The sequence below is a fragment of the Apus apus genome, chromosome 16 (assembly GCF_020740795.1).
Source record: "Apus apus isolate bApuApu2 chromosome 16, bApuApu2.pri.cur, whole genome shotgun sequence".
Taxonomy (NCBI): domain Eukaryota; kingdom Metazoa; phylum Chordata; class Aves; order Apodiformes; family Apodidae; genus Apus; species Apus apus.
Genome location: NC_067297.1, coordinates 13,363,512 through 13,389,112, shown reverse-complemented (window position 1 = coordinate 13,389,112; position 25,601 = coordinate 13,363,512). Strand labels below are relative to the sequence as shown.

The window sequence follows — 25,601 nt, the reverse complement described above, 5'->3', positions numbered from 1 at the left end:
AGGTGATAAATGGAGATGGGCATTCGTTCTCCCCGGGCACATTGTAATCCCTGCTGAAAGATTTGGCAGGAGCCAAGAGATACCGTGTGACTCTCACTTAAGACTTTTGGTCAGAAAGAAGAGAAAAAAGGTGGTTCTGCAGCTGAAAATAGTGATTCCTGGTTCCCATCCCTTGTCCAAAGGAGTCACTTGCAGCCACTGCTCTTCTCTCGGGACCCCAGAAGCCATGAGGCACCGAGAGGAGGTTCTGATGAGGTTACACAGGATAAGCTTCTCCCTGCTGTGCCCAGGGTCCTGATGCTTGGAATGGGATCTGCCAGTGGGGAAAGGGCAGGTCTGGCACACCAGGTGCGTGAGCCGTGGCTGTCCCAGGGGATTGGGATTAGGGCTGGAGATGAAACCTTACAGTTCATGTTGTGTCAGATCTCACAGGCTTCCCAGTGTGTGTCTGTTCCCTTTCATGACCCTGGCAGTTGAGCTGTACCCCTCTCTCTCTCTCCTCAGCATCGACTACATTCTGAACGTCACCCGGGAAATCGACAACTTCTTCCCCGGGCTGTTCGCCTACCACAACATCCGGGTGTATGACGAGGAGACCACGGACCTGCTGGCCCACTGGAACGAGGCTTACCACTTCATCAACAAGGCCAAGTGAGTGGGCTGCGGGCTGCGACCGAGCCCACCGAGCCGGGGCTCTGACACCTGCGGATCCAGCCTGGAGCTGGGGCCTCCCTGGAGACACCTGCTCCCACCAGGAGCTTGTGTCCCTGGAACGTCCCCATACCTTGTCTCTCCCTGTACGGACAGTGACCTCTTCCTACCCTGTGATACTTTTTATCATGACTTTGTTTTGTTTCCAAAAGGAAATGAGGACATTTCCTCTTCTCAAAGAGTTCTGGAGGTACTCCAGCACGTGGCCATGTTGGACTAGCCCCCCCAGCTGTCTCTGCAGACAAGAGATGGTGACAGAGCCGAAGCTCTGCTGGGCTTTTACACTCGGGTTGTTCCTGCTTATCCCTGTATCCAAAGCCTTGGGCAGGCAGGAGGCTTCATGGTGGGCTCTGAAACAGCAGCATGGTGGAGCTGCCCTCAGGGTAGGTTTAGGCTGGGCATTAGGAAAAATTCTTTTCTCTGAAAGGGTTGTCAGGCACCGGAAGGCGCTGCCCAGAGACGTGGCTGAGTCACCGTCCCAGGATGTGTTTAAAAGGCGTAGAGATGTGGTGCTCGGGGATGTGGTTTAGTGGTGAACATGGTACAGTGGGGTTAAAGGTTGGGTATGACGATCTTGAAGGTCTTTTCCAACCTCAATGATGCTGTGATTCCTCTGACTCCCAGCTTCTCTGGAGAAAGATCATTCTCACGGCCCGCTTAATCCGAAGCATTTTTCACCTACTGAGCTGAGGTTAGGGGTGGTCAGGGGGACAAAACACCGTCCCCTCCACCACGTAAAATGGTAACAACCGGCACCGTAGCCGGAATGACCAGACATGTTTTCCTCTTTGTCCTCCTGCAGGAAGAATCACTCCAAGTGCCTGGTGCACTGCAAGATGGGCGTGAGCCGCTCGGCCTCCACGGTGATCGCCTACGCCATGAAGGAGTTTGGCTGGTCCCTGGAGAAGGCCTATGGTTACGTGAAGCAGAAGCGCAGCATTGCGAGGCCCAACGCAGGCTTCATGAGGCAGCTGCTGGAGTATGAAGGCATTTTAGATGCCAGGTGAAGCAGCGGGGTGTGAAGGGAAAGGTGACTTGCAGGGAATGGAGGAGCTGATTGCAGGCGACTTCTCCTGGGGTTGTGTCGCAGAATGTGGCTCGGGCTGCGTGAGTCCTGTGTTCAGTTTTGGGCCTCTTGCTACAGAAAGGACACTGAGCTGGCTAGTGTGTCCAAAGGAGGGCAGCAAAGCTGATGAAGGGTTTGGAGCACGTGTCTTACAAGGAGCCACTGAGGGAGCTGGGGGTGTTCAGCCTGGAGAAAAGGAGGCTGAGGGGAGACCTTCTCACTCTCAACAACTCCCTGAAAGGAGGTTGTAAAGAGGTGGGGATGGGGCTGTTTAGTGAAGTTACAAGCGATAGAACAAGAGGTAATGGCCTTAAGTTGTGGCAAGGGAGGTTTAGATTGGATGTTAGGAAGAATTTCTTCACTGGAAGGGTTATCCGGCACTGGAACAGGCTGCCCAGGGCAGTGGAGTCACCATCCCTTGAGGGATTTAAGAGTCCTACAGACATAGTACTTAGGGCTATGGTTTAGTTGAGGGCTTCCCAGCGTTAGGTTGATGGTTGAACTCAGTGATCTTTAAGGTCTTTTCCGACCAAGGTAATTCTGTGATTCTGAGTTCTGCTCAGGCAAGATGTTCTCCTGAGGTCTTGCACACAGACGTGTCATGCTCCAAGACACTGGCAGAGTGTGCATGGTGCTGTGGTCTTCAGGGTCCTCTTCAGAAGGGCAGGTGCAGAAGCTTGGGCTCATTGTGTTTTTGCAAACCTTCTCCAGGCTAGGCCTCCCTGGATGGAAATTAGCTGTCTTCTAGGGAGATCTGCTCTAGTTTAATTCAGTGAGGGCTTCTTGGTGTTTGGAGCATGTTCGTGTTTCTCAGCAGCCAGTTACTGCTCAGCAAAACATTGTTCTTGCTTTATGAGGCAGAACTGGGCAGTGTTGGAGGCAAATCACAGCTCTGGGCGACCATGCCAATCACAAGTCTTTGTCACTGTGAGCACTGGAGTATCTAATAAGGGTTTCTGCATGCTCTGCTTGGCCTCTGCTCTGCTGGGTGAAGGGAGGGTTATGTTTCACTCTGGTTCAGCAGGAACAGTGCCATGAGACGTGCAGAGATGTTGGTTTGGAGTGTGTTTTGCTCTGACAGAAGGTCCTACACCCCTCCACCTTGAGGAGCTCCTCCTGAGGGCTCTTCCCATCATGGCTGCAGTGCAGGGCACTGCTGTGACTCTGCTGGGCCAGGGACACTCTGGAGTGGGCAGGCGGGAGGGACAAAGTCCAGATGCTAGAGATGGTTTTGCCCAGGTGGGACTGCCAGCTCAGACCCAACAGCCAACCTTCCAGTTCCCCGCCGTGGAGAGAGATGAGTGTTGCTGGAACTGAGCATCCTGCAGCTCAGCAGGGGTGACTTGTGTCTCTCTTTCCCCCCCCAGCAAGCAGCGCCACAACAAGCTCTGGAAGCAGCAGGCAGAGAGCAACCTGCCCCAGCACGCTGACGGCACCGCGGGGTCGGGCAGCTTTTTGCTGGAGAGCTTGGATATCGACCTGGAAAACCGGCTGGCAGAGCTGGAGGCGCCCGCGCCGCCCGCCTACCTGGACAACCGCGGCACGGCGGGGCCCGTGGGCTTCAACTACTGCTTCCGCCGCCTCTCGGACACGCTGCTGGAGAACAAGATCCCCAGGGACAGGGAGAGCTTTTTCCACGTGGAGGAGCTGGAGCGGGATGCCCTGGAGGAGCGCGCCGCCTCGCTGGTGGGACAGCCTGCCCAGGGGAGGCTGCTGGAGACGGCCAAGGCCCTGGAGATGGCAGAGCCGCTGGAGGAGCTGAGCAGCTTCACCGAGAAGGAGGTGAAGAAGAAACTGGACTTCAGCCCCAGGAAGGGAAGGATAGTGCTGGGCCCCGGGGAGCCAGGGGAGGAGGGTGTCAGGGAGGAACATCCGATGGAGAAGTGGAAGCGGCGCTTGTCCGTGCACAAGGAGGAGAGCAGGCTTAATAGAGAGAACTTGAATAACAACAACAGCAAAAGGAGTTGCCCAGAGGATTTTGAGGTGCGTATGGAGGTGAAATGTAGGTGATTAGCATGGCTGACTCTACTGCAAGTGAAACTGCTCTTCTCATCTTCATAGCACAGTTTCATTTGACTTGGATAAAGCCTTTCATTCCATGATGAGCTTCTTCCTTTTCGAAGTGCTTCTGAACATGGCTTTGCTTGCCCAAGCTATGGATTTAGATGCCAGAGGGAGAGCGCACACATGTGAGTGCCCTATAAGCTGCTTTGGGCAACTTGCTTGCATGACCATCGCTCAAAACGGTAGGTATTCTTCTGTGGAAGGTTCTGGTTGCTGAGAAAGTACGTGGCTTTTGTCCCTGCTGCAGGGCCTTAAGAGAGGTGGAAATGGGCTTTGTTTCAAATCCCTGTGGCTGTAAATATACCCTGTGTTCTGTGCCTCTCTCTCTGCTGCTTGCTGGGGTCCTCTTCTGCGCTCCTTTATCTGTTCCTGTTTTCTCTCTTGCAGCACGATGCCGTGTTTGGGATCCTCAGTAAGGTCAAGCCCCCCTACCAGTCCTGCACTGACTGCATGTACTCCTCAGCCAGTTTGTCTCCCGACTCCTTCGGGGAGCAGTGTGAAAAGCTGAACCCCGGCGCGGCACGGCGGGCGACCACCATCTGCACCCAGCCAGCCCTCCTCTCCCACATCAACTCCGCCTTGGGGGACCACCTGCCCAGCAAGGGGCTGGCAGAGGAAGCAATCAGAACTCAGAGCAACGAGGCTCCCCTTCCTCCGCTGGCAGGACCAGCTTTGGAGGCCAGTGCTTGCAAACCGCTCGATCAACACTGTGGCCTTTTGAAGAAAGGAAAAGATGCACCAAAAACCCCGGTCAAAACTCTGCTGCCCAGGAGCAACTCGCACTGTGACAAGAGCCTCCTTAATGCAGAAGTGGTAAAAGAAGAGTCTCTAGCCAGAAAAGACAGCAAACCGACCAAGGATCTGAAGTACTTGTTCAGCAAAGACTTGGAAAAGCCGAGTGCAAACAGTTACCTGATGCAGCACCAGGAGTCCCTCCTTCAGCTGCAGAAAGCAGGCTTGGTTAGGAAACACACCAAGGAGCTGGAGCGGTTGAAAAGCCTGCCCTCAGACCCCTCCGCACTGTTCAGAGAGAGCCCGTTGAGCAGGGTGGACTCCAGCATTGTGGAGGAGAATGAGGATCTGATTGCACCCCACGGCCTGGTGCCTCTCCTGGGACCAGTGCCCTTGATACCTGAAGGCGCTGAAAACGTGGAGAAGTTAGAGGTGAAGCGCGTCCTGGAGGGGATCGCTCAGAAAACCTCCACCCCTGTCGTGTGTCGGTTGGAGCACACAAGCAGTTTCACCAAGGACTTTCTGAAGACCATCTGCTACACCCCCTCCTCCTCCCGCAGCTCCAACCTGACGCGCAGCTCCAGCAGTGACAGCATCCACAGCGTGCGGGGCAAGCCCGGCCTGGTGAAGCAGAGGACTCAGGAGATCGAGACCAGGCTGCGGCTGGCTGGCCTGACTGTGTCCTCTCCTCTGAAAAGGTCCAATTCTCTCGCCAAGCTCGGGTGTCTTAACTTGTCCTCTGAGGATTTATCCAGTGACATGGATGTGTCCACCATAACGGACTCAAAAGAGGCCGTTTCAAGTGAGTCTTCCGTGCTCTGTGAGCCACAAGCCACGCTGAGGAGTGCAGATGTCACCTCCAAGCTGGCAGCCAAGCCAGCCCTCGGAAACTTGAAGAACACACTTTGGATGGGCAAAAGTTGATGCCATCTGGGGGTGGGTCGGGGGGTTTGGGGGATTTTTATGGCATTTATTCATTGCACCAGTGCAGTTTTATCATCTGACTCACAGTAGTTGATCTGATGCCACCTCTTCGTCCCCTCCTTGTCCTCTGAAGCAGGGAGAAAAAAAAGACCATCATGGGTCATGATGGATGACACAAGGGAAAATAAAATGTGTTGCATGGCTTAGAAGAGGACTTTGTGTGTGACTTGCCTGTTGTCCTGCAGGATGCTACTTTTAGTACTGTTTGCCAAGTATAATAATGTGGGTTTGTTTGTGTGTATATATAGATAGATGTTTGTATCTGCTGATCTATCTATATATATGAAATGCTGAAATGCTCCATTTCAAAGACTCAACAAAATAATTAGTCATGACCTTTTTGTTTTTACAGAACAAACACAAGTCTCTCCTTAGAACGGGGCACTTGTGGAAAAAATCCTTAAAATGGTGACATGAACACTACCTCTGTTCTTGCTGACTTTCAGTCTTGGTTTGTTGTTGGGTTTTGTGTTTGGTTGTTGTTTTTTTTTTTTTTAAAAAAAAGGCTCTTCCCACAATATTTAACTGTTGCTTGGAGGTTATTCCCTTAATGTAAAGGCCTGGAGGAGTGTGGAGCTGGAGGCTTTCCTGCATGGAGTGACCTAGCTGTGACGTGAGGAGTGTTGAACTGTGTTTGTGTTGACTCCATGACCTGCTGGCTCAGTCTGTCTTTGCTGTGTGACCCGCTGGTTGTCCCAGTCCCGTGTTGGTGCTCGAGTGACACACAGAACATGTCACTGTCACAGGCTCCTGGGAAGAGGTGTCTTGTTCTGTGGCTGTTTGTCCTGTTGTCGTGGTTTGTGATGTCCCCTGATGATGAGCCAGTGAGTGACCGTGGGCCCTTGTGAAGCTTTGTCTGAGGGTGGTTCTGTGTTCTGGACCCTGTGGTGGGGACCCTGCTCCACTGGTGGTGGCCACCCTGCCCAGGAGGGACAGCTCTCCTGGTGTCCCAGCCTTCCAAATCCCCGTAGGCAGTAGGTGAATGTGCATCTTTTCTGGTCGTTGCTGTTGGGTTTGGTAGAATGGTTCCTGTGTCCTTGGCTTCCTGGCAGCCTGGGAAGCTGCTGGTGAGGCCCAGGGGGTTATTTATGCTGGGCGTCAGGAGGCTGGTGGCTGCAGGGTGTGGGGAACTGGGGTGTACGTTTCCCAGCTCTCGCAGGGCTGCACCAGCCTCTGCCAGCACTGACAGAGGCGTAAATTCTGCTCTGGGGCTGCAGCCTCCAGGGTGAGCAAGTCAGAGAGAATTACAGGCTCACTCCAAAGAGAGAGCGATGGGGAAGGTGTGGGTGGGCTCCCCCTCGGGAGGGGGAGGCTGGTGTGACCCGCAGGGAGGAAGCCCATCCCTTCCCACATGGGAGGCCGGCTCTCCAGGGCGGGTCTCAGCTCCTCCTCTTCCTGCCCTGCTGTGGGAGATGCTTGAAACGCAGCAGTTCACCCAGGCTATGTGACATGCACATTTTCTTAAGATATTTTGTGCAGCCAGCCAGGTCAAGAACTGCTCTGGGTGAGATGCACTGACCAAGTCAGGAAGAGCTTGAGAAGGGTGTAGGGGACTTGCTCCAAACCTTGGTGCCCTCCCAGCTGACACTGTGCTGGCTGCTTGTGCCTTTGGGGACATGTTTTGAAGCAGGTTTGGGGTCAAAATGGACCTCAGGGGTCAGTGATGGCAAAGGGCTGGATCTGCTCAGTTAGCAGCTGGGCTGAGTGTGGGCTTTCCATGTTTTAAGGTCACCATCAAAGCCACTCTTAAAAATCCTCTCCTTGAGGTGGGGGAGAGAGCAGGGCTGCAGCAGTTGTTCTTGGTCTGCATGAACCAAAACCCACTGTCTTGAGAAAGGGAGCCACGTGTTTTACTGTCCTAAATGACCAGAATTAACCTTTTTTTTCCTTAAGCATCAGAGCCCACCTTTTCCTACGAAGTGTCAGGCACTGTAGGGACTGGCAATCAGTAGCTAAATGTCCCTCCTTTGGGACTCTCCCGTTTGCTGCACGCTGTTGATGGAAGGCAAAGCCTCCTGCTTCGCCCGGCAGAGCAGGTTTGAGGCAAAACCTGCGTGGCGTGAGGGGACCCTGGAAAACGTGCACAAGCTTTTGCTTTTTGGGGCTGAGCAGGCGCTGGGCTGCGCTCAGGGCAGGACTGAAACGCCCCGCGGGGGCCAGTCCGGAGCTGCAATGAGCTTCCTGTACAGAAAAACTCCGTTACCTGATGCAAGCGAACGTCTCCGTTTCCTTCCTGTTTTCTCGAGTGCCTGCCGAGCTCTGCTGGGCACAAACCCCTGCTCTCCCGGCCGCCTTCCCCTCCTGCCCCTCCCCGCGACTCGGCTCTCCCGGACCAACCCCGCCGGGCTCAGGGCTCCGTTGTCGTGACACTGTCGGGACAGAGGTGTGGTTTAGTGGGAGCTGGTCTCAAAGCCAACAACCTGTGCTAGAAGCACAGCTGTGCCATTTCCAAGGGTTTTGTAGCCAAACCTCTGATGCTTGCAGACTTGGTTAGATTTGTTGCATGAGACAGTAGATGTGTTTGTTCTCTCCCACGTATGGTAATTGTTCTTTTACAACTGAGTGCCTTAAGAATAGTTTACAAATACTGTGTATTTATGCTGAGCTGTTAAACTCTGCTGGTTGCTGTTCATTTATTATCTATTTTTGGGTGCTTTTGGTGTTTCTGGTGGCAGTGAGACCATTGTTACTTCTGTGTGTCGCCCTCCTGGCCCTGCTGGCTGCAGCGCCACGAGCCCCTTCCCTCTGCTCTGGCTATGGCAAAACCAAAGGGCTGTGTCAACACCCTGGTGGCAGCTCCTGGTGCCTTTTCCAGTGCCATTCCCAGTGCCCCCCATTATCTCTGCATGGCTGCAGGAAGGGGCACCCAGGCAGCCAGCCTGCCAGCAGCCAGCCTGGCATCGCTCAGGGGATTGCTGGATGCAAATCTAAACCCAGTCTCACTCTGCCAGAAAACCCAAAATGCACCAAACTGGCACCTTATTTCCAGTCCAGGGGTTGTCGGTCTGTGTGACAGCAGTAGGTGTCCTCCTGGGTGTCCTTCCCATGAAGGTGGCACTGGGCTCAGTCGGGTCCTTCTGTCCCCTGCTCTGGGAGGTGAAGACCATCCTGGTGAGACTGTGAGCACAGCCCCAGAGAGGGGGGGTGGGTGAGTTAAGGTGTGGCTGTTCCCCTGCATCACTGTGCTCTGTGATAACCACCTTCCTTTGATTTCATGGTATTTCTTACTTCTGGTTTTGTATTTAAACCTGCAGTATCTTTTGTACTGTACCTGCGCGGTGGGGGACGCATCATGCACTTTTTTTTTTTTACTTTTGTTTGTAAAAATGTACTGTATATTTTATGTGCTTCTTGTGAGAAAAATAAACTTTGTTTTCCATTTACAAATGAGCTTCGCAGCGTTTTTGGAGGTGAGGAAGGATCAGCCTGGCCATGAGGAGGGGCTGGAAAGGAGGGGACGGGTGCGGGGCATTGGAGCAGCAGCCGCCGGGCTCCCGTGGTCCCTTGCCCCGTGTTATCCCTTCCCATCTGTCCTGGCTGCATTCCCCTTTTTTGGGGTCCTGGCTGTTTTCTGCCACCCCTGAAGGCCACTTCAGGAGATGCTGTTGCCCCTCTTGGTTGTGTCCTTGCAGCACTGGGCGTGTTCCAGCCCCCCTGCAGAAGCGCAGCCCGGCCGCAGCACGGGCTCGCTCGCAGGTGGGTTTTTTAAGAGGAAAAAAGGAAGGAAGTCGAAATACGCTTAATTCCTGGAGGCAGGAGTAGAGCTGAGATCTGTAATTCTCTGCCTAACCTCTTCCGAGCCCCCGGGCTGAGTCTGAGGAGCAGCTGTTGGTGTCTGGGCACAGCAGATGCCGGGAGCGGTGCCGCGCGTGGAAGCGGCTCCAGCCCCGAGCGGAGCCCGCCCCGCGTGGAACCGCGCTCCTTGGCAGAGGGGCTCGGTGCCACCACGGCCACCTGGGCTCTCTAACGCCCACAGACCCGTCCTGCCGTCTCCTCCGAAGAGCAAATCCCCCGGGTGAAAGCCGAGGAGCTAAATCGCGGGATGCGGCTCCTGCTGCCTCCCCGCCATCCCCCCGCGGCGGGACCAGCCCTTCCCGGCACTCACCAAATTTTGCCTTTAAAGGCAAAGGGCGAGCGCCTGGCTGTGCCTGCCAGGGGGCTGGTTACTGCCTGGGGTTGTTCTCGCTCTCCAAGCTGCTTCAGGGAGGAACATGTCAGTGTTTACCTTGGCAGGGCAGCAAAGCGCAGGCTGGGGGTGCTCTCCAGCCTTGGCACACTCGCTAATTGCCTCGAAGAGTCGTTAACCCCCAGCAGAAATACTTGCTTTTTAGGGTTTGGGGAGGGGGGTTGTGGGTTGATGTGGCTCAGAGCTGGCAGTTCCGTGTCGGCCACCAGTCGCGGGCAGCAACGGGTGGTTTCCTGCCTGTCCCCGGGAACTGGAATCCTCTCACTGGGTCCAGTTGGAGGTGGGCAGGAACCAGCACCTGCCACTGACCTGGTGATGCCAACTCCTGCACATGGAGCTCAGGCCACCAGCTCCTTGGGGTGAATTAAGTGACTTTAACTCCTACTGCAGCCTCAGCAGAGCCTGGGGTTGATTCCGGTGTGCTAAGGGTGCAGCAACATGCTGTGTGAGAGCAAGGGGCTGGGGAGCATCTTCCTGTCACCTTGCAGCCAAGTGTCACCCTGCAGCCACATGTGGCACGTGCTGGCTGATGCCACTACATGTCACCAGCACGTTTCTGGGCTGCACTTGTGGCTTTGCAGGGACTCCCATGGGCAGCAGTTCACCAGCTGGGAAAATAATCCGCTGTGATGGAGGACAGAGGCATGAGCTCCCTGGGGTGGGTTTGTGGGGGGTTTGGTCTCCTTACATCTCAGAGCATCTCTGGTGGAATTGTGGCTCTTCCCCCAGGTGCAGGAGCTGGGTGCTCAGCTGGTCTGCTGCCACCTGGGCAGGTACCCCCTGTGGGAGCTGGAACCTGCATCTGACTCTGTCCTGAATGAGGACAGAGACCCTGGGCTGAGTCCCCCTGGCACACAGCACTTGGCTTTGTGTCAAGGCCTTCCCAGAGTTGCCCAGGCACACTTTGTGTGATGACATGTGAAGGAAAACAGTGGGAGTGAGAGGGTGTGTGTGTGCAGCTTTTACACCCTGGGGTTAACTCTCTCCAGTGCTGAGGCACTGCAGGGCTGGGAGCTCCACGCTGGGCTGGGAGCCCCAGAGGCTCCACTTCAGGGAGACTTTCTCCTTGTAGCCTGTTTTTGAGGTCCTTGGGGCAGAGCCTGTCCCTCAGCCAACCCCAGTTTGGGGTCAGATGTTTGTAGTTGGCTCAGTTCATTCACCTTCCCGTGGCTGATTCACAAGACAACGCTCCCTGCTCACCTCAGCTTCCCAAAGATGGACATCTCCCGATCCCACTGGAGCTGGTTGAAGGTTTGCAACTTGGAAGCTGCATGTAAGAGGTTACATGTTGGAGAGACACCCCGGGACAGGACTGTGGGATGGCCAGAGGGTGCCCTGTGACTGCTGGTGAGTTTGTGTCTCTTTTTTTGCTCGTGTTATGATGGAAGTTGGTTCTTTGCAGAGCGGTTCTTGTTATGGCCAAATGTTACATCCTGTTGTGATGTTGCTATGGCAAAGCCAGGAGCAACATCTGGAGCAACACAAGTTTTCCCTTGGTGACTGGTGGAGGGTTTATTTATAGCCTTACTGGCAAAAGGAGATGCCTGAGCACAAAGCCTCTGGGGGCAGGTGATGGCCAGAGCAGCCTGGCACTGGGTGCCCTCCTGGGTGGGACCTGGGGTGGTGGGAAGATTCGAAGTCTGGCCTGGCTCCTAGCCTGCCTGGTGGAGGAGCAGCACCAAGCAGCAACCAGAAAGGAGCAGATCTCCTCCAGGACCCTCTGACTCCATTCTTGGCCCCTGATGGGAGGAGGATGGTTCCCTACCAGTGTGTCCCAGTTTCATGTTGAGGTTGGGTGACCACAGCAGTAATTATGTTATTGGGGGGAAAAAAAGATACAGTTTGGCAGGTGAGGTTGTTTCTTGTGAACAAAGTGATGCTCGGGGAGAAGCAGCAGGAAGGATGCAAACCTTGGTGCTCTTGGCAGGGAAGAGGAGAAGCTGCTGCTCCAACAGCAGGGCTCCTGCAACCCCAGGGTGATGCCCCTGTTCACACTGGGTCACTGCAGGATGCCCACACCAGCCTCTACAGAGATAGAAATACAAATATTTTGGTAAGCGGAAGGTGAGGTTGGGCAGTGCTGATGTGAGATGAGCTGGTTCCTGCCATGGCTGCAGGGGATGGAGGAGCTGCCAGCCACTCTGCCCTGTCCCTGGGCTCCATCTCCATCCAGCCTTCAGAAACCTGCTGCTGCTTGGAGACCCTACACGGGCAAGTTCCTCTGCACGCGCGCACACACACACACACACACTCGTGTGTTTCATGTTGCCAGTAGCAGCTCTGCTGCCTGGGCCAAGGCAGCAGCTGATGAGCTGGTGGGCTCTGCTCCAGCCTCAGCCCTTGCCCTGGGTGTTGCATATTCCCTAAAAGTCTCCTCCTCTCTGGTTTGAAAGATGGGGCAGCAGCGACGTTGCTGCAGCTGCCATTTCCTTTTATGCAGACAGTGCGGGAGCAGGAGCCTCCTTTGCTCCTGTGTCAGACCTTCCCGAGTGCTTCATAAGCAGCTCGCAGGATGGCAGGGCAAGAGGCTGCAGGGCAGGGCAGCCCAGCCCAGGTGCTTCTTGTCTTCTTCTGGGCTTAACCACAGGGCTTTTTGCCCCTCAGTGTCCTGCTGGCAGAGCTGGAGAGCAGCACTGGGCATTTGGCCAGGTGCTTGTTTCCCTCCTTTGGGGCTGGAGGTGACACCCATCCCTTTTCCCAATGACAAACAGAGCCAAGTGATGCTGACCACACTTCTACACCTGCCCTTCTACAGTGCCCACAAAGGGGAAGCCAAAATAACCAAGCTGGTATCTCCAAATCATGATGGTCTGTGAGAAACCCAGAATGTATTTGGCTTTGGCATGAGAGAGCAGGGTGTTGGCTCAAGGGGGAGAACCCCAAATTATTGATGAGGACATCATGCCAACGTCAAGCATGCCCAAGTCTGGTGAGTTTATCCTACAGGGAGGTGACTTGGCTTTAATGTTTGTCACTTGTGCAACTGTCATCAAATCTCACTGCAGCATTTCACCACCTGGTGGGATTGGTGCTGTGAGGTTCCCCCAGTCGTTGGTGTCACCAGGAGCATCACTGGCCCTGGTCCTGCTGGGCAGCAGTTGTGTTTGTTTTGAGCAGCTTTGGGAGGGGTTTAAAACTGCCAGTGGTAACAAATGGTGTTTTGTCTTGCTCAGAACAGCTCTGCAACACACATTGATAAAATACCAGCCCTGTGAGGGGCCTGGCTGGGTCCTGGGCTGTTAAGAGCCGGGTTAACCGTTGTCCCTTGCTCCTTCCCCTCGATGGTGGCCAGGACAGGCTCCTGAGCCAGCTCATGGAGCAGGGGACAAGGTGGTGGCATCATGGCAGACCATGGTCCAGGCATGCCGGCATCTCTGGGGGCTCAGGATGAGGCCCTGGCAGGAATTTCCAGCCCTGAGCAGTGTCAGTGGGATGCAGTTATCCCAGTGCCAGCGGGCAGGTCGCTGGGGACCGTTTTCAAACTCCTCGGGCATCCCGGCCTCGTCGGGAAGCGCCTCCCGGCCCCGCGGAGGTGCCTGCGCAGCCTGTGCCGCTGCCTTGTGTCTCTTCAGGAGCCACCGAGGTGTTTTCCTGCATCCTGCCTCGGGATGCTTCCCTGGGTCGGGCTCGGGCAGCCGGCACCTCGTGCACCATAAAAGGCAACGCGCTGGGGAAGAGCTGCTGGGTGGGAGCTGCCGTGCCAGCCACCCCGGCTGGCGGCTGCCAGCTCTGCCGCTCCCCCTCCTTCCCCAGAGCTCACAGAAGCCCGTTCGGCAGAGGGATTATCCAAAGGGAGGAACTTTCTGCTCAAACTGTTGTCTAGAGAAATGCCCAGAGCATTAATAGGTGGTTTTTTTGATCAGTTACATCTGGGAGTCCCCTCGGGGGAGCTCGTTTCTGAGGCTGCTGTGGGGCTTCCCTGTTTAACTCGGGTAGATTTTTTTCTGAATGTCACGGCAATCCCCTTAAGCAATAACGTGTTCCCGCAGATCATTCCAGCCGACCCTGCGCTGTGTGCGGGAGGCATCTCTCCCCAAGCCCTGGGACGCGCCCAGGGCTGCGCGGCGCTTCCAAGGAAGGAGCGCTGGGACCGCCGCTCCGCGCGGGGCAGGGAGGCAGGGCAGGGGGCCAGGGGCACGGACGCGGCTTTCCAGACTCTCCAGAGCTTGGAAACCCACGGAGGAGCTGACGGAGGTGATCCTGCCCAGACGAGCCGCAGCAGATGACCTGGCAGTAAATCACTCTGGAAGCAGCGAGATCGGAGGGAAGCCAGGGAGGATCGCGGCATGAGACTGTAGGGAATTATTGCTGGAGAAGGTTGGGGAGAAGAGACGGGTCCCTGAAGGAAGATGCAGGTGGGCAGCAAGTCCTGCCTGTAAAGTGCCGAGGACCAGCAGGCTAGAAGCTGCAGGCTGCTTTTACAGTCATCCAGGTGGGATATATTTGGGCAGGGAGCAGCGTAGCATCAACTCTGACAGCTGTTGTGTTAGGAGAGAGGCTCCTGCCCTGCCGCAGAGGATGGGCTCCATCCTGCCAACGTGCCTTTTCATCCCTGCTGGCCATGAGGCTAAAAACCGCCGGTTCACATGACCCAGGCACCGAGGCTTCCAAGCTGCCTCCGGCTCTCCCAGTAGCGGGGGAAGGAGAAGGCGGTGCCGAGTCTGCCGAGACCCAAGGTGGGGAGAAATCTTGGCTGGCCAGTTGCAGAGCTTTCGGACCAGGAATTACTGAGCTGCCGGCCATGGAAGCCTCCACCTGGCAGTGCTATGGATATTTACGGGATGACACAAGTAAGGCGAGGGGCAGAGACTGCACGACATCCCGGGGAGCCTCTGCAGGGATCTGTGAGGATCATACTCTGCTGCAGGAGGGCCTGGGGCACCGGCTGGAGAGGGGGGACCTTCCCCACCCTGGAAACGAGGCAAAAGCCCCCGCCAGGAAGTCAGAGATGAGCAGCAGCAGGCAGAGAGGGCAGTGGAGGCCAGCAGAGGACCTGTGCTTGGAAGACCACCCCGAATCAAAAGGGTGCAGGAGGGAAGAGGAGGGAGAAGCCCCTCCAAAAGTGTACGAGATGGAGGTTGGGCACGGGCGGGCAGGCAGGGGCAGGACGGTGAGGCCGGTGGTGTACAGGCTGGAGGAGAGCGAGTACAGGCGCCTGATCCAAGAGGCAGAAGCAGAAGGTGAGGAGGAATGGGAAGTGATGGAGCAGAAGGCACCTGTGATTCAGGAGAGCTCCCCAGGGAATGGGAAAGCAGCAAGTCCAAGCCTCAACAGGCTCAACACCTTCCAAGGGGTCCTGAGGAGGCAGCTGAGCCGTTCGGACTCTGAAAGCAGCGTGGAGAGTCGGCAGGTGAACAAACTGAGCCTGAACTCGCCCTCGGAGGGAAATAAGCCAAGCGTCCCCATCAGGTCGGACAGCTTCGAGAGGAACGCCATGCTCATGGATTACATTTTGCAAAGCAAACAGGAGGCAACAACATCTCTTCCCTACGTCCCCAGAGAAAGCAGCAAGGCAGCTGAAAGCTTCAGGCAGGTGCTGAGCTTTGCCCCCCAGCCTGACAATGCTCCAGAGCTTTGCCAGAATGGCCAGAGCAGCGAGGAGGATCTGGCCAGGAAGCCCGAGCCAGACACGCAGGTAATGAAGAGCCTGGAGAGAATGGTCTCTGCAGTTCCAAATTACACCTCGGTGGCTAAAGACACTGAAAAGCTTTCGAGGCAGAGCAGCATCCAGCTCCTTGAGGGCAGGGACCTGCTGGGAGGTGAAGCAGATGCAGGGATATTCGATTCGTACAGCCCGAAAAAAACCCCACCGGCCCCTCCTGTCAGGACCCACAGCAAGGAGAGCCTGGCCCTGAGCATGAGCAGGACGGTGGCACTGACGGAGGCGCTGCTGGAGCCCCGCGCAGCCCCCGGCAGGGAGCAGGGGGCAGCTGCGGGACAGGAGCAGCTCGCTGGAGGCTGGGCTGCAGGAGGAGGGGGCTCGGAGGAGCCGGAGCGGAAGGGGAGGAAGAGTCAGGAGGATGAGAACGTGCTTAAAGTTGCCGACGCCAAGAAAACCTTTGAAAAGTCCAAGCCGGCGGAAGGGAAGGCAGCGCCGGCAGCTCCCAGCGTGGCCAGGAAAGGTGAGGTGTGAGGGGCCAGGGGCATCCAGAGACACCCCGTCCCTGGGTGGGGGGAGCCCAGTGCGGCAAGGGTTGGGTGGTGAGGGGTGGTGGGGCACGGCGGGTGGGAGGCTGCTTGGAAATACCTGCCTGGTCAGAGCAGCAGCAGATGGGACATGCTCAGGGCACGTGAAAAATCTGTGGTTGGAACGGGGCAGGACGAGGACCAGGCACGGGTTCATGTCTGCTCCCTGGTTGGTAAAAATACTGCTTGCAGTGGAGCTGCTTCAAGAAAAAGGGGCTTGCTTTGTAAGACTTATATCAAGTATATTATCCAGTAATCCCATACTGCTTTCCATGAACAGATCCAGCTCAGAAGTGCCCATAAGATACTTGCTTGCACTGTCAGGTGGGATTATTTGCCACTGGGTGAGCCAACATTATTTGATTTAGCTATGGCATAAAAAGGAGGCACTATTTTCCTTCAGTTCTCTTTCTCCTGCACTGTGACTGAGCTTGAATAAGGCTTTCAGGAGGATGACAGTAACTTGGAAACCCTTTTTACTGAAAAAAATATGGATAAATGGACTTTGACATTTTACTAGTAGAACAGCAGTGATGCAGAAATAGGGAGAGATTGAAAATGAGTGTTTGTTTGAGAGTCTGGATCCTGCAAGGACACATTGAACCCATGCTGGTTAACTTGCATCTTCTGTTTATTGACAATCTGTGATTGTGGATTTCCTTATAAGGGAAAATAAATGTGTTAAGGCACAGGAAATGTATGCTAGCTTTGAGCTGAACACTGTGTTTACTTAAAAAATAGGTGCAATTATCCCACGGGGCTCGGTGCAGTGTGCTGTCAGTTACTCCTGCTCCCAGAAGTCCCAAAGCCAAGTCAGAATATGAACATTGACACAGAGTTTGTGTGTGAGTCAGGGATAACAAAAAGCCTACAGTGATGAAAAATAGATCCTGTCCTCTCAGGAAGCATCTGAAGACACATTATCATTCTCACGATGTAAAGAAACAGGGCTGTGAAATATCTGTCACTGGGAATGATCTGGCACCTGACAGACCTGGGCTCTGTGCATGAGGCAGTGCTAGTGCTGGCTGTGACAGGGAGTCTGGAGCCACACAGACCTCTCCCCTCTTTCTTCTCCCCTCTCTCCCCTGTCTGATGCAGCCTGTTGTCACCACCCAGCTCAGATGGAGGGATGTTGTCCCCAGCAGTGAGGCACATGTCTTTGAGGGAACAGGAGGAGCAGGTGGATCAGTAGGTGATGGTACAGAGGGAGGGGGTGAGGAGAGACTGCAAGAAATCATGCTCTGGCCCTGCAGCAACGCTGGCTGCAGCTAAACCACCCCTGGCAGATGTTTATCTCCTGGTTCATCACAAGAAATAGGGAGGGAGGTCAAGACAGCCCATGTCAGTGCTGTACTGAAGAAGAGCAGGAATAGTTTCTCATGTTGCTGTATCTGTGGAACAGCCTGTTTGGGTTTTACTTAAATCTGCTTCTGAACATGTATCTTCCTACATCTCACCCTGCCTCACTGAGCACAACACATCTCGCTTCTATTTACCATTTTATTATTCCTTTCTTATACCTCTGATTTTTCCAGCACTTTTGACCCAACTTGATCCTAGACAGCAGGGAGAGAAACAGAACAAGATGGCAAAAGGATTCAAAACGGGTTGAATAATGAGGACAAGACTAGGATATGTGCTAAGTGTAACCTGGAGTGCGAGAGGACTCCCAGTACCAAGCCTCACCTTACTGCTCCCTGCTCAAAGCCCCTGCTCCTTCGTGGTGTCTGCCTGATTTTTTCCCCCTGCTATTCAGAATGATAGGAAGTGTCAATCCCAGGATCTTCACGTTGTAAATAAAATACACCTTGCTATTTTTTTTTTTTCTTTTTCTCTCTGTGTTCTGCTTTCTTGTCTCTCTCTTCCTAGTTAATCATCTGGCATAGTGGAGGTAGCAACAAAGAAAATCCCATCTGTTGCAACTAATTGCTTCCTTTTTGTTTGCTGTCCCAACATTTTAATTAGGTATTGGGATCCCCTCCCCTTTATGGCAAAAATGGAAAGAAAAACCTGTTTTGCAATCCTGTACAGTGATGGAGGAGAAAAATAAAAGAGGAAATAGACTAGTTCAAAATTAAATAGATATTTCACTGTAAAAACAGTGAGTGGCAAGTATTTTTGTGCCTTTCCTACAGCTGAGGTGCTATGTGTGTGGCATCTGCATTACTGCATGTAACATGCCTGGGAGTGTGTATATGGAGTAATAAATGTGCTTTGCAGAATGGATTTTAAATCATTAATAACAAAAGCATAAATTATTAATACCCATGCTGACCTAATGTTCCCTTCTAATGACTTCTCACTCTCCAGCCCCTTCCACCCGTGCCGAGCAGCACAGCCCCTGGCCCTGCAAGTTCACTGCTCCCTCCCTCGTCCTTGTTTTAAAAATCTGATTGAACACATTGCTCTCCTTATCTTCATTCCATAATTCTACAGCTCCCCTTTCTGGCCAAGGATTGAATAAGGCCAAACCAAATGGATTTTGCTCTCTCCCTCTCTCTCCAGACAAACTCTTTGCTGGATCTGGGGAGCAGATCAACACGGGGCAGATGGAATCCTGTCCAAGAGACAGAATTGATTAGCCCTAATCAAGGGCTGTTCCGTGGTGGCTGTTAATACAATTTTGTCTTGGCAGTTGCTCAACCTTTGATGATCACTGAAATGTCTCTTAAAAATTAGGCTTGTAAGCAGTTTCATAAAGCTGCCCTTGCTATTTGATATGTGCCCAGCAGACAGCAAGAAAACAAGGCAGAGAGAGTGAGTCTAATGTTACTCCAGGCACAGAAAAAGGCTGGGGTTTGTTTTGGTTTTAAATCATTGCAGTCACTTCAGATTTCCCTGCATTAAAAAAAAAAAATCTCTACAATCTGGTCATGTGAAGTGAAATGTAAGATGCCAGCACCAACTCCAACCAGTTCTCAATGCTGCTGAATTTGGCCTCGTGTAGAAATCACGGGAGCCAGAGAAAAAGAAATAGAATATATACAACTTTCTGGTGGGAGCACTCTCCCCGTGAAGTTATTTAAGTGTAATAACACACTAAAAGGTCTCAAGAAATAAATAGTGGGCATAAATATCCTTGCAAAGTTGTGTGACTGGGATGTCTGCAGACCCGAGGTCTGAAATACAACCTGACACGTATGGTGTATTTCGTGTGACTTAGAAGTTAAGCTGCAAAATAACAGGACTTCAAATTGCTCATCTCTCTAAAACCCCCTAAGCCTTCTCCCTTCATTCAGAGTATATTTAGCAATGAGGATTTAAGCAAATTGAAATGTTTGAGATAAATTCAGCCCCCGAGTGACTTGATTGGTTCTGAAGGATGATGGGGTTTTCTGCCCATCCCAGCTCGCTCCCAGACTCCAAACCAAACGGTGCAATATCAGCTGGAGGCCAAAGAAGCCAACAACATTTCTCCCGGAAAAAAAGTGCCTCAGGTATTTATGTTTCCTCACCTTTTCTAACTAGTCCCACAGCACTGGCAGGGCAGGCTGTGGGGCAGCCTGAGGGCGTTGCTTCCAAGATACGTCAAGATCCTGATAGGAACAAACCAGAGTGATTTATTGCAGTGATGGGCTTGATGCTTATTTGCAAGGAAGTTATATTTAGCTGCTGACATCAGTTTGAGAGGAGGTGGAGCCTGTAGACACGGGCCTGTTTCCGTATAAAGGCTGTGAGATGGACTGCTCACTGCAGCAGAGGGTGGGTAAAAACAGGGAAATGTATCTTTTAGTAAGTTCTGAGTCTCTTCTGCAAAATTCGATCATTGAGTGTGTTGGTGCTGGTAGAATAGAAGGGAAAACATTGTTGTGTGGTTCCTGGTAGCTGATGGAATTTGGTAATAGGGTATTCTCCTTTACAAAAGCTGGAATTTGTGACACATTTTGACAAGCTGTTTGGCTTACATGGCTTGGGCTACAATTTAAGTGCTGTTTGTTGGAATGGTTTTGCTCAGCTGCAGTGATGATAATTACTGCTCATGTGGAACCAAAGGGCACCTGTAAAACTTTAACTGTTCCTTCTGTTGTTGAAGACTTCAGCCTGAAATCCATCTCATTCCTTTCTCACCTTGTACAGTGAGCTGTAGGGATCTAAATGGCTCATTAACACAGGTCAGGATCTGGGTGATCTTTGGAGCATTTCCATCCGAGTGTTCAAGGAAGTGCCAGCAAAAATTCCACAGGGATTGTTTCCTTCCAAGTCCATCCTTAGGGACTCTTCCAATGCCAGGTGCTGCAGGACTATCCATGCCTGCAGTGACAATGTGAACCAGGAACCAACCGTTCCCATAGCAGTTTTTGGGAGGAGTAGGTTTCAACCAGATTTTCCAGGGCCTTTTCACTTTGTCTCCTCTCTGCATCACTGTCCTTCTAGATGGATGCCAGAAATCTTCCTTGGTTTCTCTTCCAAGCTGTTGGGCAGGGCTGGGTTTTGCTGCCTTGCCTGTTTTTCAGTCCAAGGTAAAGCATCTCCAGGTACATGATTAAAATATCTTTTCAAGCTTGCCCGCTGCTTTGAGCAAGGAGCTGTACATGTGTGTTTATAAGTGCCATTTTATATACCTGTATTAATAGGGTTTTTATACAATTTTAAGCCACATGCACAGTCTCAAGACTCCTAATAAATTGCTGGCTGTGGGACTGGCACTCAAGACACTTGGCTCTGTCTCTGACTCATTGTGTGACCTTAGCAAGCCACGTACCTACCTGGAAAGTATGAATCACCATCTGAACATACTAAACTGCAGATTACCTGCAGCTCTGCTGCAAGGCTGCCAAACTGCTTTTGTTTTCTTCTTTTTTTTTAGCTTTAAAGAGATTGTTTGAGGGAAGAGGGTGGAGAGTGAGTGTGCTGGGCTGGCTTTCAGGAGGGAAGTATTAACTTCCCAGCAGACGGTGCCGCGGGGAGCGCGTGGCAGGGGTGCAGGCTGGCAGCTCTGGTTGGGGGTGTATGATTTTTTGCTTATCAAGGTGTTGCTCAGGACGTAAAGAGAGACCTTCCTGCCTCTTGGATCAGTGGTTAAACTGGTGTCGAAGTTTAACAAACGCTGGATAACATTTGTTTATTTAAGCTGTAGCTACTGTGGCATCTGATGTTCCCATCAGCTGTCATCAGAGCAGCAAGACCATGGCAAATGCGTCTCGGTGAGGCTTTCTGCGTGTTTTAGCACCCAGCTATCACTGAGAGGGGGTAGCTCACGGCTCTGGTGCAGCTCCGTGGGGGAAGAGGAGGATTCTCAGCTCAGCTTGTCACGACGCATCTATTTCTCCAAACCCTGAAGGATTACAGGGGGAGCTACAGGTGTGCCGCTCCCCTGAAAGATTAGACCCCTTAAGCACCTAACCGCGTGCAAACGAATTTGCAAATATTGGCCAAAACGTACGAGGAAGCAAGACTAGCTTTTGGTTTTGGCCATGTATGGTAAACACTGCGACGTGGGCACCGATCTAGCGCCGTTCATCCGCTCTGCGGGTTCCTGGCGGGACAGAAACACGCGGGCTGGGAGCAGGGTGCTGCCCTGCGGGTTCCTGGCGGGACAGAAACACGCAGGCTGGGAGCAGGGTGCTGCCCTGCGGGTTCCTGGCGGGACAGAAACACGCGGGCTGGGAGCAGGGTGCTGCCCTGCGGGTTCCTGGCGGGACAGAAACACGCGGGCTGGGAGCAGGGTGCTGCCCTGCCCGCCCCGGGGTGCGAGCCACCCGGGCACGCACCGTCCTGCTGCTCGCGAGTCACCACGAACCGCTTAGTTCAACAGCAGGGGCGAAAAGCCCTCCTACCAACCACAGGAGCCAGCGTCCCCCAGAGCAGCTTTACTCCTCAGGGCAATGGGGAGACTCTCCAGCTCCTCTCCTGTGCTTTGCCTTCAGGTGTGACCTGTAGCAGGGGCTGCAGCTCTCCTTTTGCCCCCCTCCCACGGCAGCTACAGCCCCAGCAAGGCAGCCTGGCAGAAAGGGGCAGATGTTTCTTTCTGTCGGAACTGTTGCTTCTTTTCAGCTTTTGCTGACAGCAGCCTTAGCTGTGCCCTGCGCGGCCAAGGAGCCGCACCCGCCCGGCTCGTGCCTCACTGAGCTTATTTTTTAAATTGTTTGTTTGTTTGTTTTGCGGGGGTAGCGCCCCAAGCCCCTTCTGCTTCTCCCAGAGCCATCCCATGCGGAGGGGCAGCCGGGCCGGTGGGGGAGAGGCAGGAGGCGGCGGGGGAGCTGCGGGACAGCGGCCCGGGCGGGGCCGTGCGGGGAGCCCAGCGCGCGGGGCGCCGAATGCCGCGTCGCCATTGGCTGAGCGAGCCGCCACTCACCGCCACGCCCCGCCCCCCCACCGAGCCGGGAGGGAGGGGAAGGCGCGGCAGTGGGCGGGGCCTGGGCTGAGGGGCGGGGCCGGCAGGGGGCGGGGCCGGGCCCGGCGCTGCCCGTCCCGGCAGGCGGGCGGGCGGGCAGTCGGGCGGCGGCGGCGGCGGAGGCGGCGGCTCCGCCGGGCTGAGGAGCGGACGCGGGGAGGCGGCTCGGGAACGCGCTGCGGGAACGCGGTGCGGAGGGGAGCCGGGGCGCGGGCGGCAGCGGGACGGCGACCTGCGGCGCGGCGGGTGGGAGGGAAGGAGGGAAGGAGGGCGGCAGGCGGCCCGGCGCGGGAGGCGGCAGTGCCCGCCGTGGGGCGGCGGCGGGCGCCGGGCAGGGCGGGGGTCCGGCCGGGCGGGCTCTTCCTGCGCGGGGCCGGCGCTGCTGCCGCCGAGCCCTTCCAGAGGCGGCGGCTGCTGTCAGTGCCGGGGCCTGCGGGGGGAACCCGCCCTGCCCGGCCGCGCTCGCCCGGGGCTTCTCCCCCGCTCTCCTCCTTATTAGGCAGCGGAGCCGCGCGGGGTCCCGCGGGTCCCGCATCCGGCCGCAGCTCGCAGGCTGCCGCCGGGGCAGGGTGGCCCGTGCGGGGCCCCCCGGGCCGCACACCTGATGCCCGCCGCCAGCCCCGCTGCCTCCTGCGAGGAGAGGACCAGGGACGGTCTTTCTTTTGTTCGGAAAAGGTTTTCTTCCCTTTTTCCCCCCTCCCCTCTGCTTTCCGTGGCGATGCGGCATCTCGCTGGCACCGGCATGTGTGCCTGTCGCCCCCGAGCGCCATGTCCCCGCTGCCCCCCGGAACGTCTCGGAGGACAAAAGATGACTTGGGGGGAGGGGGGGGGTTAGTTTTGGGTTTTTTTCCTTACACGCGTGTTGAGCGGGTGCGTGTCACGCCATTATGAACGGCCCTTCTGAGTCTGTTCAGGAGATGCGTGAAGTCCTGGTTGGCATGACATGTTCCTGGGCTTTGTTTTTCTATGCAGAAAGCCGCATTGTTTGAATAGCAATGTGTCAAAGGCCGGAATGTAAGGGTTAGCACTTCTCCGTGCTTTGTGAAATTAGCTGCTCCTCTGCTCACGACACACGGAAAAGCCTCTGACATGCAACCGTGCACAGGTCCAGCTCTGTGCCCTGCTCTAGACAATGTGATGCTGCGACTGCACAGGTCTGGAAAAAAAACACAACAAAAAAGGAGGGGGGGGGGAACTGAAAGCTGGCTGGAAACAAAAGTAAAACTGATTGGTGCAGTTTTATTGTTAAAGATAAGTGATACACGTTTGTGTCGTGGGTTTTTTTTTTTTTTAAATAGCTGTGTTTTCAGCCCTGTCCACGTTGGTGTGAGCACGTCTGTTCCGCCCGTTCACGCAGCTGTGCCTGTGGATGAGCATGGGCAAGACCGAGGATGTTGGCAACGTGAGAGTGACGTGCTGGATGGACGAGGCTGTGGCTGGCTTTTCAGTTTTGCTGATAGCGAATCTGGTTTAATTTTAGGCCAGGCTGCACCCAAATTACCTGCCACTAACCCCTTCTCTTCATGTGGCTCTGTATGCACATGCCGGAGGGGAGCTCTGTGCCGGCTGGAAGTGTGGGGGGATGTTGTGAACGGGCACAGTCCAGCCTGCAAGAAACGTGTTCCTATGTGTGATGGCTGGAGGAAAAAGTGGGTATCTGGTGCGTGAGGCAGGAGAGGATATATTTGATTTTCATTTGAATAACAAGAATTGAATCATCTTTTCAGCTGAGGGGGGGAAACAGATGGCTGTGCGCTCACCGAGATGTTTTATTGCAGTTAATATTCGTGTTTGCTAAAGACTGTGTACACAAAGGTAGAAGATCAAATACTGTTGTGATAAAGTCAGTGCATGTTTGGTTTGTGTATGTGTTTTTCTGAGTATTTTCAGTAGCCATAGTAAGGCCTGACACACTCAGGTACGAGTCAGGGAGAGTTTGCTTTGTGTTTGTTTTAATACAGCACTTAATCATAGTAATTTTTCAGTGGTCACTCGTAGCCTTTTATACAGATTGCTTTAATCAGCATTTGGGTGTCTCTCTTTATGTTCTCTGTTGGCATTACTCAGTCTTCTAGTGAGCTGCCTTTTCAAACATCATTGGATTTTTACAAGTTAAATCTTCATGCTTATTGCATCTGTCACTTCTGGGATTCGCTCCAAGCAAAAGGCAGAGATTCAGTTTAATGGCAATGAGGAGGAATGCACAGAAGGGTAAAATATCAGCTTTCCTGAGTGATGCAGCTAGGGAGGCTGAGAGATCTGCCCTCAGCAACCCTTCCATGCATCATGTCCAAGTTCAGTATTAGCCTTTAATGACTGCTTCATAAAATGGCTCATTAAAGCACAACATTGCGTTTCGACCATACGAGAATTTATGTTATTTGGTTTAATTTGATGATCAATTCCGAGGAATATGCCTTGGATGCCAGCTTCCTATTTGGAAGACATGAGCAGAACGCTTCCTGGCCTGGGTTTGCAGCTTGGTGAGGTCATCAGTGCACCACTCCCTGGACTAGGAATGTCCTTTTAGGCAAACTCACAGGCACATTTTCTCTTGATTTTCAAAGTACGGGGTTGGTTTGTTTTGATTTTGTTTTACTGAAGCTTTTGTGATAATCTCAGTCCTTCTCTAAGGATGTGTTGGAACAGAAACTCACTGAGGATTTGAAGTGCCCCAGTTTAAGCATTTACAGGGCATATGAACAGGAATTAAACCTCTGTGTTCTCTTCTAGCTCTTTCCCTGTAGCCTCCCCCACCTAGTATTTTTGGTCTGCTATATTCTGGTTGTTAACTCTGAAATTAGTCTGATTAGAAACTGCTTACAGCTTCAGTTTACAGACACCCTGGTTATGTAGCCACATGTGAAAGACTCAAATTGTTGGTGGCTTTGAGTTGACAGGATGTGAGCTGGTGGGGTTTTTTGTCACCATATGCACAAATGCAGGTGGTGGTGGGGTTGCTGGGGTGAACACCATGGCAAAACTAAGGCAAAAAGGTTCAGTTGAGCCGAAGTGACTCGTGAAAGCTGATTATTCTGGATGTGTTGAATATACCAGTATAGTTGGGAACTGGCTGCTGGGCCCTTCCTTTGCTCAAACGTTGCTTTGTTCTGTTTTTCCTCCTCTGGGTAATGATACTAAAAATGGATTATTTGTTTCACTTTGAGGATATGACCATTAAGTACATGACTTTATGTGTGGTTTTAGGTAGGTGTTGGACATGTAAAATACCAGGTGTGACACTAGAATTTCTCCTCGGCAGAGCAGTGACATGCTCCAGAGGTCCCACCAGCAGGTCTGGCTGGAGGACTTGCTGATGCTGAGGCTCCTGCTGG

At 53.7% G+C, this 25,601-nt stretch overlaps 2 protein-coding genes across 11 annotated transcripts in view; both read left to right on the top strand.

Moving 5' to 3' along the window:
* The window catches only part of SSH1 (slingshot protein phosphatase 1), a 40,092-nt gene extending 31,148 nt beyond the window's left edge, over positions 1–8,944 (top strand). For 4 of the 6 annotated variants that reach the window (XM_051633863.1, XM_051633866.1, XM_051633865.1 and 1 more), the window contains 4 exons: positions 505–651; positions 1,514–1,714; positions 3,145–3,760; positions 4,229–8,944. In XM_051633863.1, coding sequence (XP_051489823.1) covers positions 505–651; positions 1,514–1,714; positions 3,145–3,760; positions 4,229–5,497 — 2,233 coding nt within the window. In that variant the 3' untranslated portion in view covers positions 5,498–8,944. Of the gene's footprint in view, positions 1–504; positions 652–1,513; positions 1,715–3,144; positions 3,761–3,838 lie in introns of all 6 variants that reach the window. The other 2 variants (XM_051633867.1, XM_051633869.1) reach the window with 2 other exon arrangements.
* Positions 1–25,601, top strand: part of CORO1C (coronin 1C) — a 197,000-nt gene that overhangs the window by 130,774 nt on the left and 40,625 nt on the right. For 2 of the 5 annotated variants that reach the window (XM_051633879.1, XM_051633873.1), the window contains exon 1: positions 22,376–22,455. The exons of 1 other annotated variant lie outside the window; for it this stretch is intronic. The gene's annotated coding sequence lies outside the window, so the exon portion shown is untranslated. Of the gene's footprint in view, positions 1–15,847; positions 15,866–22,375; positions 22,456–23,383; positions 23,421–25,601 lie in introns of those variants that run through there. 2 more of the 5 variants (XM_051633877.1, XM_051633874.1) reach the window with 2 other exon arrangements.